The following is a 13,661-nucleotide window of genomic DNA, read 5'->3' as shown; positions in this document are numbered from 1 at the left end:
GTAATTTTTTTTGTTTATTGTCATAATATTAAGAATGAATTCTCAACTATGACACTATTCTCATAATATTGACTTTTCTTGAAAAATTACAACTTCATTCTCATAATGTGAGTTTCCTCTCAATTACAAATTTATTCTCGAAATATTATGACTTTATTCTCCAAATCTATGAATTCCTTTTTTCTTCAACTAATACTCCATCGTAGCTCCCTACTAGACCTATACTAATAAGGTCATCTAATATCTATAACATACAAAGCTAACATCCTAGAGGTGCATTCAGATGCACCAGAAAGAGAAATCTTTGTTTGTGCAAAGTTGATTTGCAGCCTATTTTTGCACGTTTGACATACTGTATTAACACAGTATATATAAACCATAGCATGGCAATTACTGTCATGTAACTGTGCTGGAGAGATCCTCTCTCTGGATGCAATGTGCTAATTTCTCAATTGTCAGGTGATTTCTAACAAAATTTGGGCCACTTACCTCAATCAGTGTCTTTTCACCTATCCTTTACCTGTATGCATTTAGGCAAACTCTGAAATTCTCTTTGCGCTGCATCTGAGCACACCTTAGTACAGATTGAGAGTAAAGTCCTGTGCGTACCTGCTTTGACTGTGAAAGGTGGGGAAGCAGTACGGCCGTCCACATGATGCATATACAATAATGGTGCATTGCAAGATAAGTTAGATGCATACATGTAGGAGCATAGTAGTCATAGTAGTGCACAGCAGCCCTGGCCGCTTACTGACACACAATCTGAACGTAATTACAACCGTCACAGCAATTCTCTTATCAGAGTGTTTCTGCAGCACTCTGCCCGCTGGGTCCAAATACCAAGAACATGTTTTCTAACACTTCTTTAATTCAGCACTGTGTGTAAAAAAAACCAAGGGGCTGCTCTGTCACAGTGTGTGCATCTGGTCTGATGTACCTGTTCTGGCTGGTTGGCGTTGGACAGCGGTATCACCATCCAGATGATGTTGAGGTTGTTGAGGGCAGCGCTGGTGGTGAAAGAGCAGGGCAGGACGGCCGCCTGACCACGGGCCACCTGGATGCTGCTCTGGGACACTGTCACGTCCAGTGCCTGCACACACACTGCAGGGAGAAGGAGGCGCTGATTAGGGTGGTGATGAATAGTAGATAAGCACTCATCACTTAAGGTAAGAAAAGAGCAGAGAGCATCTGCAACTCCCAGCAAATGCATCTCATACAATATCTAAATGTGTGCAGTTTCAAAGGCTTACCCCAGGCTGTTTGATCACCTGGATCAGTGATATTGGAAACCCTGCCCTTACTTACTCACAGATATCGAGGCAGATAGAGACCGACACAGTGAGGCAAAGGTAGGTCTATAAATATGAATAATAATAAGCAAAACCTCTGCCGTGTACACTGAAATGTGCAACATCTTCAAAAGCATAAGTCGTGTTTAATTCCTCGATGTGTCCTTTTTCGCCGCAGCCTTTTCATCTTTATGGCAAAAACAAACACGATTTCTGAACCGAGCTCCTCTTTTGAAACGCTCTCAGCAGATAAACAAACATCGAGACCGCACTGTGAAGGATCACATGAAATATGTAACAGTTAAATGGGGGAACACGATGGGCTGCCTCTTGAGTGATTCCTTTCCTCAAACAACTAGCATCCTGCTGATTTCATAGGAACGCCGCTTGTATCCATACATATGTACAAAAATCGACATGACTAGTGGGAATAGTTGCGGCTACTCTGAATAATATTTCCCTCATCCTGTTCTCTGAAAGGTTTACGCCTTTCAAACTACGCAACCAAGGACCTGCTTTCTTGATCTCGACTCAGCTGTCAGCCATAACAGACCCACGGAGACAAATATGTACATGCTGCATTCTATTTCTAGACCCGCTAAAGACATTACAGTCTAAATTAGGTTAAATCTCCCCCGCATGCATGTATCCATGTCCAAAAAGCCCAGTGGGAAGTAATCTTATCTAAACATGGTGAGGAGGATGATGGCACTGATATGATTAAGAATAATTGATCATGTCCTGTGAATCGTTCTTGTTAGTGATAATGTAAGATGATGATCTTAGCGGGGACCACCAGCATGTCGTTTCTGCGGCAGGATGAATCAAGCCAGACGTCAAGCGCAAGCAATGAGCCCCTAATACATCAATAAACTGTATACATTTCTATTTTCTCTAGGTTATAAATATTTGGATTTTCCATCTGCTAAGAATATTAGGCTTCCTTTCTCGCTAATTTGCATATCGCCATCATATTCTAGCTGACAGACTGCCCGTTGCTCCGTCTCTGTCTGTCCAAAACCTGCTGGACTTCCTACGCTTCCCCTCTGCTGGCAGACACCACACGCCCTCCAGGCTCACTGCTGGCACAAGGGAGATAGGCAGCGCTCAACCTGCTCCACACCACCAAGGGATATATTCAAGGAAAGGACTTAAATTGTGCAAGGAATTTCACTTAAAGGCTTTATATTCTCCTGGAATGTCAAAAGGTATAATTCACCATGATTGCTCGATTGCTTAAATACTACGACTGCGAGTTAAGCGGCACGACATGTCTCCCCAGCTTGTACAGTCACGATGCAGCTAATGAGCTTCAATTACCCATCTGCATCAACAAACCATTTTACTGTAAATACAATGAATAACCCACACTTAGATCACCACTCTAATCTGATCATCCTCTATGGACACAAGGTTCATTTCCTGCACCGAATTCATCCACTGTGTGTTCTTATTGGAGGATTAACTGCGAGACGGAGGAAGTTCACACAAAACAATCACGAGCTAAACAGAATGTGTGCGCGTGTGTTTATTCTTCTTTTGACCACACAGATAATAGCATGTGGAAGATTCACAGAGGAGAGAAAGGGAAGGAAGGAAGGAAGGATGAAAAGAAAGGAAGGAAGGAAGGGAGAGGAGGGAAGAAAAGGAGGAAAGGAGAGAAAGAAAGAGAGAAAGGGAAGGAATGGGAGAGGAGAGGAGGGAAGAAAGGAAGAAGAGAAAGAAAGAAAACTCCTAGAGGAATGAAGATAGAAGGAGCATCTTATCAACTCTGAGCCTCCTCCAAGGCTGCAGTCTCTCAAACCCACAACAGCTGGAGGGCTCATTTCAAAACACTGGATTAGGAAACCTCTGCGCACAGAGCCTGTAAGCCCCCAAGACCAAAGAACACACACACACACACACACACACACACACACACACACACACACACACACACACACACACACACACACACACACACACACACACACACACGCACACACACACACACACAAACAAGCACACAAACACATGTGCGAGCAAACATATGTGCACATACAGTCAAAGTACAAATGCACACATGCCCTCTTGACTCTCACACACACACACACACACACACACACACACACACACACACACACACACACACACACACACACACACACACACACACGATATGTACCACCCACTATCACACATGCATATTCAAACTCATCAGTCTGTCATCGGTGACATGTACACTAGCCCTTTGGGGACACATGTAAAAGACTTGACTGCTCACCAGCTAAACTGAGCCATTGCTTGGCGTTGCCTCATTATTGCACAAACTTCTGCTTCACACCATCAGCTCTGCTCATGAAGCATGTCCGGTGAGTCCAGAATGTACACGTTGAAAAGGGTCTGATGTGTGAGGGACGAGTGTCGAGCCGCTCGTTGTCAAATAGGACCACCCGGATAAAAAAAACAAAATGCCACAGTGTGATGTTGTTTATAGAATACGATAAACAAGCCGATGCAAATCATCTCAACTGATTATAATAATGGAGAAATAGACTCAGACACAGCCTCAAAGTTTCTGCTTTCCCTCTGTTTTGTTCCCTTCTCACATCTATTCTTGCCCAAGGCTGAGTGCTGCACTGAGTTCTGCAGTCTTCTTCATATCTCCAGGCTGAGGTGCATATATAGGTGTGACGTAAATGAGGCGCCCGTCCTGCCCGATTTAACAGCCAAGTCTCTCCACTTTTTCCATCAACAAACATCTTGTTCGCTCCTCCTCTCTCTTGCAGCTCGGAGCTGCCCCGAGGCTCAGCTCAGCAGGACCCAGACCAGCATGACTGACAGTAGAAAAGCAAAAACTCACATGGACATCTCTCCCAGACGCTGGCCTTCTACTGCCCACAGTTACGTGTACCTGTGGTAGATCAATGCTGTGTTGTCCCCCTTATTAAGTTACTGTGGGATGATACAAGTCAGGTCATGGGCTGCTGATTAAATTTAGCAGCATAGTTTGCAAGAATAACTTCATCTAACTGGCAATGTATCTGTTTATCTGTGAGTTATCTCTATTAAAGGGTTCTGCATGTGAATGTTCAGAATCTGTGGGCCGTCTCTGGTTTCTATTTCTAGTTCACACACCGAGAACATTTGAGCAGGCATTGGTGTCCTCCGGGTCGAACATCGGTCGAACATTGACCAAAATGCATCAGCTTTTAAATTTGTCTGCATTCATATAAAAATTGCTGTTAATAGAGATTAGCCAAAATGTCGTCAACATAAAACACCTACAAAAAGTATCACTGTTTTGTGTAGCGACATATATAGCTAAAGAAAAGAAACTGTAGCCAGAAAGTAAACCCTGAACGAAAGTCTCTCCTATCTACATTGGAGGCCCCAAAATATTGGCAGTTGCACCCAGAGGCTTATTTGTAATCAGACAATAGCCTACGAGCTGAAAGACTGATCTGCGAGTGTGCCATGATTAATGTCCTATGAATAAAGCCAAGAAATGCATGATTCCACTCATAAGCATAAGTAAATAAAGAGCAACCTGTTGTCTCCTGTTGTCTATTTGTTAAGTGTGTTTAGTCAATTATAAAAATCCATCCAGCCAAATCCCTGCTGACATTGAATAAGAGGCAGGGCACACCCTGGATGCCCAGTCCATCACAAGGCCGACACACAGAGACAAACAACCATTCACTCTCATATTAACACCTACGCTCAATTTAATGTCTCCAATCAACCTAATCCCAATCTGTTTCTGGACTGTGGGAGGAAGTCGAGGTACGCGGAGAAAACTGATGCAGAAACAGGGAGAACATGCATACTCTTCAAAGAAAGCCCCCGGCCGCACCCGAACTCCTTCTAGCTGTGAGGTGACAGTGCTACCCACTGCAGCACAGTGTCGCTGTCAATAATTCAATTACAAAAAGATATCCGGAATAAGAGTCCAAAATAAAAACATCAGGTTGGGCATTCATTGCTAAGACAAGACATGTAAGCCCTGATAAAATCAAACATGTCACATGTCAGAAAAGGTCGAAAATGGAAATGATTGTGTTTTTACTTTCAAAATAAGAGAAGAGTGGGCAGGACATGGGCAGAAGGTTTGAGCAGGAATCGACTAGGAGGAAAAGAGAACCACGAGAGAAGGGAGAGCCCCAGTCACTTCGGCAGCAAAGAGAGGAAGGACAAACCAGAAGAAAGACAGAAAATGGGAGGACTAAAGAAAGGTGGAGAAAATGCTGCCTAATTGATAAAGTCACCTCAGGCAGTGCTAGCAGTGCTGGTGGAGTCAAGGAGAGAACTAGCATGGCTCCGTTAAAACAGCTCTGTCTCCTCATTCAGGAGCCAAGTGTTAAAACTGCTGTTGATTAATGCATGAGAAAACCAAACACATCTGTGTGTGTGTGTGTGTGTGTGTGTGACTGAGAGAGAGAGAGAGAGAGAGAGAGAGAGAGAGAGAGAGAGAGAGAGAGAGAGAGAGAGAGAGAGAGAGAGAAGGAAAGAAAGGGTGTTAGAGTGAATAAAAGAGTGGAAGTGTTGTATTCACCCTGCATTTGTTCTCCATCCCATCATGGCTGCACCTTAGTTTGACTGAGAGAGCGCACACACACACACACACGCACACACGCACACACACGCACACACACACACACACACACACACACACACACACAAGCAGATAGACGCAGACAGACAATCCCTGCCTGGCAAGTCATTTGCATCGTGTGTTTTTTATTCATGGGGCTCTTTTATTCATAGGCTTTACTTTTATTTCAGTTTCAAACAGATGCCCCTGATGCTGTGATGTGATGAGCCTCTGGCAGAGCTTCACTGAGTTGAGTGTGAACACACACAGAGACACACACACACACACACACTGACTAAAGAGAGAAAACAGGACACACACCAATATGTGCAGCATTGATTTATTTAAATAATCTCCTCCAAATTACCATAGCTTGGTGTTTTAGGTTTAATACACCTATATTTAAAATGTTTAAGCCAGAGCGCAACATTAAAGACATCACAGTTGGTCAGTTTCATGCGTGATATCCACCTTTTGTCAGCTGCATCTTCTCCAAGCGTGAGACCGCTTAAGTAGTGAGAGGAGACGAGTAAAAGGATGCGGTGAGAGATTGAGCATAAAATCATGTATCTCCTGCTTCAGGCATGACAGTTGGCAGCTCCACTCGCATTTCATGTTTAATCTGCACATCCTTTTAGAGTTTCTCTCCGGACTCAAACTTACACTAAAAGTGAATTGACTGCGGGGACAAAAAAGAGTAGTAAAACCATGAAATTAGACACAAGCATGAGCACACATCTACACGTGGATTCATGTGTGCCGACACCTGTGCCCACACATAAATGGAGCCCTGTGTCCCATTCTTTTGCAGGAGACCCAGGGGCTTCACGACGGGCTCTGTACGTGGATGTAGCGGGGGCCCTGTGATGTTGCCACTGCCCGCGAGGCACCAGGGCGAACCAACAAGCGAGCAGCGACATCCGTGTGAAACTCAGGTGGCATAGTCGTGTACCCAGCTGCTCAGTAAAGCCACTCATCAAGCACCATGCTCAAAGCACTGCTGAGGTAAAGTCACTTTTCAACCTGAAAGGGTATTTAATTTCTCCATGAGCCTTGTTCACGTTAATGGAGTTTGACTGGGAAATTCAATAAATCCTTTCCAATGGTTTCTGAGTTTCTTTATATATATATAATGGACTAGACATGTTGGGGAAATCCACTTTTTCAAGTTACTGCTACGAGAAAAATGAGAAGATTGATGCCACTGCCAAACAAAATAAAAATGTACGCAGACTTTCACTTCCTGCCGTTTTACAAAAAGGAGACCAAAATACCCCATAACTGGGACAAGCCACTGTCGACCAATTGCGAGTCAGTAAAAGCCGTCAATCATGACGTTTCACCCTGTTTAAGAGCATTTAATAACTAATTAAATAGAAACATGAGCACACATCAGGGTGGCATGAACTACCTAAAATGATAGAAACATCTTCTTAAGCCCATGTCCCATCTGCAAACATGATCGAGGTGACGTTTATGGCCTGTACTGCAGCCAGCCACCAGGGGGCAGTCGAGATGACTGGTTTCACTTTTGGGGAGCTGTCACATTGCCCATGTTTATATACAGTCAATGGTGTAATGGTATAGCCAGGAGACTTAGCTCGGCATAGTAGATTCGCTGAGCTTTGTCCAAAGATGAACAGATCCAACTGTCATATCTCATTTGTTTAATTCAAACAAACAAAAAGAAAACAAGTCGTTTCACAGGGGCAGGGACTATTTCTTGGATTGAACTCCTTGTATGGTTTGTACAAATTCAAAGACTGCGCATATTGTATCAGGCTGTAGCTGCATGATCAAAGCTATAGATGACAAGGATGCAAAGTGATGGTGCATGCAACAAGTTGGTGCATGCACATATACATGAAAGACTTGGTAAATATTCAGGTTAAACTTCCTCCTATTTGTATATGGTCACAAACAGGATGAGATATTTTGCTGGCTCAAAAGGAAATCAGATGATGATTCCTTTTCTTTGCTTCCTGTCCTGCAAACCCGCATCCAATGAAAGAGCCGTAAAAAAATGCTCTTGCTCATCCTCCCCCTCATCTGCTGCCCTGCCCATCCTAGTTGACCTATTAGCCACAACAGCCAACTCTTGAACAGGGGCCTATATAGCTTAATACTCTCCTCTCAACTGTACTCAGTCTGACGAGTCCAGCTCACTGCGCCCCTGATGCACCGCCACTATAAACCTGAGGCCTCACAGCTCACATATACAAGCTATGGCAGCGGCCCCTGTGCCTATAGCCATCGCTTAGAGAATCCCACAATCATGAATGGAGAGAATATTTGAAGGGACTAGAGCTCATTCTCATTTTAGCTGAATTTTAACTGGATTGATCTGTATTGCAATGCAAAGGTATCACTCCATCCACTCATCCATCATCTATACCACTTGCAACACGTCCACACTGGCCCCTCATAAGACAAACACAGTATTTATATTTAAACTATTTAAAATTTTAAAAAATTGAGAAATGTAGTTTAGTGAGACAGGAATGCACAAGTCAATGATGAACTGAACTGAAATCCTGCCACAAGACTGTTTTAGTTTAATTTAGAAACATGATTGGAAGTGTCCCAAATTACTGTTCCTAAAAAGTATATGTAAAATAAGTGTTACTTTGAAATTGGTAGCATGCGATGGGGGAATATTTTGTATGATGAGTCACAACGCAGCGACTGCTCGCTAATGCAAATCAAGTTGGGGAAAGTTATCTTGAGCAAGCTGACGGGTGATCAACCAAACTAGTGTGCTCGGCATGTGTGCGCTGAGCGAGCAGAAGGTTGAAGTAGGCCACTGCCCTCGTGCACAGATAAGCTCGGGCACTGGAAGACTACTGCTAAAGCAGCAAACAGATGGCTCTGCACATGCAGCCCTGGACACTACCACACACAGACACACACACACACACACACACACGCACACAATGACCAAAAAATAAATAAATCAAGTTCCAACTTCAGTGGAGTACACTAATCACAAGTACGTACGCAGCTCTGAGCTTAAACATTGTTCCCATCCTGGGTCACACTGCATCAAAAAAAAAAAAGAGGAAATTGCCAGGACAGACTGTTCTGCATGTTGTTTCAAATGACAGCCGACGAACCAGACCTGGATTTCCCAAAAGAAATAGAATCTGTCCCCCGTCCCCAGCAGCCACCTCACAGCCTTCACACCATCTCTGTGTGTGGTAACTCTACTCCCTGGCAGACTTGCATGTTTGGCAAACCTGTCACAGTGTCTGCACGTAAATCTAACATCCTGCCAGGCATACTGATCTGCCAGTAAGATGACATGATTGGCAAGTGGCTGTGTTTCGCTGTTTGGCAGCTGCCGTTCTCACGTCCATTTTAACTAGGTGACAATGGCCCGGTTCATGCAAAGACTTTCACGTGAAGCAGCGTGTCTGATGTTGTCGCCTCTTCACAAGAAAGATTAAGGGTGTCAAAATTGCAGCTCTCCCACAATACAACGCCTTGAGATGACATAAACAACGGGATGATGCATAGACATTGTTATTACCTAAATTAATGTTTTCACCCCTGTTGGTTTGTTTGTATGTTTTTTTGTTTGCGAGCAAGATTCCGCAAGAACTACGTCATGGATGACCACGAAACTTGATGGAAGGATGTGGTATGGGTCAGGGAGGAACTTGTTAAATTTTAGTTCGGATCCTGATCAGAGGGTGGATCCAGGATTTGTTTTTTATTTTTATTTTAAATTTTTCTCTTTCTTTTTTTAAATGTTGCGAGATTTTCAACATTGTCATGCACATCCCAGGAATAATTCAAAGATCACGATGAAAAATGAAGGCATATTTAGGGGACCTATCTCTGTGTGTGCAGTTTGGTGCAGCTTGATTTGCTATCGGGCCTTGGCCAAGTTATGTGATCTACTAAGTGACATCCTAGTCATTGCATGAATGGCATTACATGACTTTTCCAAAGAAAATCCAATGTATGCCTATTTAACGAAGGTAAAATCCACCAGAAAATTATTTTCTTTTCATCCCTGGTCCTTGAATGTGCCGCGTGCTGTGGACAGGTAGCACTGTTTACCTTTCCGTGCTGCATGTCTGCAGGTAAGGCCAGACTCCTGGCACTCTCTCCACTGTCTGCACGGCACAGGTAAACACAAATACAGTCTTAGCTTCTCAGTCAGCCTCACAACACCAGTCAGCTGATAATACTACAGGACTATTCCTGGAACTAGCATTTAGCCTCAGGTAACCTTGTCTGCTGCCCTTTGGTTAGTAATTGGCTTGTAGGCAGAGACTGTTCTCTCTCTACATCAAATTACTCTTCTTTGTTCTTTACTTTGTTTCTTTTTCCCACTCGTGGTTCTGCCAGTTTGATCTCTCTCCCTCTCTCCCTCTCTCTCTGGTAGTTCTCCAAATGAGGACAGTGTTTTTTAAGCCCGCCAACACTGGCCTGGGCCACATGGGAGCAGCAGTGCTTCTGCAGGTGATTCGGTCCGCAATAAGGGGCCCGTAATGATTTATCGTCTGTTTGAGTCCCTGTGTGGCCTCACCTTCAGGATGAACCCTTGCTCAACTCGGTGCCACTGATGTGTACTATCAGCGGGAAGCAGAGAGGGAGGCGGAAGGCTGTGGTTTGGCAAAGTCCCGCTCCACTAGATTTCATGTACTTGATTTTATTTGAGGGGGAAAAATGCATCTGTGTTTTAGATACTCAGTATCTCTCTGTTATTAAGAGCTACAAAGTTGAGAGAAGTGCTGAGAAATAATAGGTTTATTATGGGATATTAACACTGGACAGTTCCATAAAGCTGTCTTTCTCCAGTTTTTGCTGTTGTTTGACATTCTCTGTTACCCAGCTGCACACTAACGTTGTTGTTGTCTGACCTAAATGTGACTGAGCTCATTGTGAGTGTTTTATCTGTTTCCTTATAGCACAGTGCAGTGTAAGATGCAAGATTCGAAGAATTAGAATATAATATATAATAAATGTATGTAAAGATGTAATTATTAAAGCAGTTGTATACATTAGGATATTTTTATTACTATAATTCTCCATTAGTTGAGTTTAGTTTATTTCATAAATAAAATGTAAAATACATGTGGAGTTTGGCTTATGTGAAAACCACACCCCAAAAAAACTTAAAAGTAAAAAAATATCTTCAATACAGGTTATTTGATAGTATAAAAGACAAATAATTGGATAAATATTTGTATAACAAGAAGAAATGCAGAGATGGAAGAATATATACTATAAATACAGTATGAATAGAGATGAGAGAGAGCTTGTTTTCATTACAAATCAAAAGTTTAAACAGTAGGGCACTTCTAGACTCTATTGAAAATTCTGTGTTGAGTATAACCTGTAGTCTCCTATAAAATGTCTGTGACGCACAATATATTGTTACACATCTACAATATTCATACAAAGATCAGTCTCAACAAACTTGTGCTATATTTGAAATGACTGAGAACCCAGACACTGCACTTCACCAGCTGTCTCACACACACACACACACACACACACACACTCTCACACACGCTGATGCGCCACTTTGCCTCCAGTGTCACAAAGGTTTGTGATCTTCCTGTGCACAGCTGCTCTCAGCTGACTCCACCATGACATACAACCAGCCAAGTGATCCATGTTATTTAAAAATGAAATAAAAAGATCTATCGATTCCCTTCAAAAAAAGACATTTGAATCTCTTTTAAGGTAGAAAAAATAATATTTTGCTTTTCTGTGCCGTCTTTCTTAATGGTTAATTTTCTCAGTTGATCTTGGAACAAAGGAAGGGATGAGAGGACATGATTTGATCATTTTTTTACAAAATCTTCCCATTTCCAGTTTTGTGTAAATGAGCACTTGTGATGAACTGCATTGACATATTGGTATGTTAGGATTAGGACTGCAGCTATCGATTATTTTAGTAATTAGTATTCTATTGATTATTCCATCGATTAATGGAGTAATCGGATAATAAATATGTTTGCGTGTGTGAGTGAGAGAGAGAGTTTGTGTGTGTGGGAGTGGAGCCAACCTGGTGATCAGTCAGGACAAAAGAAAGCTGTGAACGAATGACGCTGCAATTAAACATAACATTCACAATTATTTTTAATTATTAAGGTGTAATCAATAAAAAAACTGTAAAAAGCCTGCTATGCTTTAGTAAATGGGTCAACTGTGTACACTGGGAGACTTTAGCTTGGTTGTACTCTGTGAAGACATTTGATTTTTGGACAGCACCTGAAGGCAGCACCAAAAACCAAACTTATGGGGTAAATGTCGTTTGCATCGTAAACAATGCTTTCTGTCGTCTTGTTCCTTTGTAATGCACCGGGGAACAAAGAACAATAAATGGTTTCGGTGGAACTCTGCCCTCTAAACACACACGTTGTGCAACAGTAATAGTCATCCGTGTGAAACACAGCGGCCACTGAGCAGTACGAGAGCCTGTCTACACACATTCGCTGGCAGTATATAGATTATTTTTATTATTATTTTTAGTAATCGATTTACTCAAGTTACTCGAGGAATCGTTTCAACCCTAGTTACGATACCGTTAGCAGCATCGGAAATGCATCTGATACAGCCGAAAAAGCTGAATTTTACAAAAATTTACAGCAGTTACACTGTACTGCCACTGGCAATACTGTTTCTAGAGCAGCAAAGAAAAAGTGATTTGCAGATGTGGCATTAGCCAGAGCGAGCAAAGATTTCAGCAATTTGGCAAAATTTTACACTGAGAAGTAAAATGGTGACGTGTACCGTATGCAAAACTTCAATTTTGAGGGGTGGCACTAGTGTGGCCAATTACAACAATGATCAATCAATCAGCAATCATCACTTCACCAGCATTAAACTTTTAAAATACGTCTAATTGTTTTTTAAATGCACTGGTGTGGGATCAGTCCCGGCCTATACACAAAGTCCAGGTATCAGAATCTGTATCGGGGAGAGAAAAATGGTATCGTAACATCTCTATATCTACAAATAGACACATGGGGAAATTCACATGCAACTCAGATCATACTAATCTATTTCGTTACATGACTGGCAGTAGATAAGCATTTCCAGTAATGGAAAAGCTCTGCCTCCTCCTTGCATCACGAAATGAGTTTAAATGTGAATCTATTTAAACCCTGTGTTACTGGAAATATTACTTTAAAATCTTATAGGAAGGCTGATTCGTCCAAATGGAGAAAAAAAAACAGAACATTTAACAACACACCAGGCAGCAGTCATTACTGTGCCGCTTCATTCTGCTTTGATTTAACCTCTTCACTAATTAAATCACAGCAAACATTATCTCGGAATGGTAATTCAAGGAAATAAAAACTCAAAGAAATGCTTTTGAGTGAAAGCTTATTTTTTTTGCACAACCTATTTGATGTGAGCTTGTGCTTGGTTGTTTGACCAGCATAGTGATGCTTTCTAACTTTATTCTGCTTTTGGGTGTTTGATCTGGATCGAACGCTGGCTCAGCAAACACTGGGAACCTGCTTACATTCTCATTCTGCACACTGGTCAAATTTACATGCCATATCATTCAAGGGAAACTGTACTGTACTGTAACACACACACACACACACACACACACACACACACACACACACACACACACACACGCACGCACGCACCTCCATCATTCTTTTACTATTCAGCAAAAACAGCTCTAAAAAAAAGTCAACACGAACCCGCTGAGTCGGCGCTCTTCAGGCAACGAGGGCTCTTTTCCCAGACAGCGAAGAAACGCAGAAGTCAGAAGCACCAAACTCTGATCACAGAGAAGTTTTCTTACACTCTGATCAGTC

General features: G+C 42.4%; 1 protein-coding gene across 3 annotated transcripts in view; it reads right to left on the bottom strand.

Moving 5' to 3' along the window:
- igsf11 (immunoglobulin superfamily member 11) overlaps positions 1-13,661 on the bottom strand; it is a 107,298-nt gene that overhangs the window by 16,987 nt on the left and 76,650 nt on the right. For all 3 annotated transcript variants that reach the window (XM_034604179.1, XM_034604180.1, XM_034604181.1), the window contains one exon: positions 938-1,101. In XM_034604179.1, the coding sequence (XP_034460070.1) occupies positions 938-1,101 (164 nt within the window). The remainder of the gene's footprint in view (positions 1-937; positions 1,102-13,661) is intronic.

Source organism: Hippoglossus hippoglossus, chromosome 13, assembly GCF_009819705.1.
Source record: "Hippoglossus hippoglossus isolate fHipHip1 chromosome 13, fHipHip1.pri, whole genome shotgun sequence".
In the NCBI taxonomy this organism is placed as follows: domain Eukaryota; kingdom Metazoa; phylum Chordata; class Actinopteri; order Pleuronectiformes; family Pleuronectidae; genus Hippoglossus; species Hippoglossus hippoglossus.
Note: the sequence above shows the minus strand (reverse complement) of the source record. Positions and strands in the feature narration are given on the sequence as shown.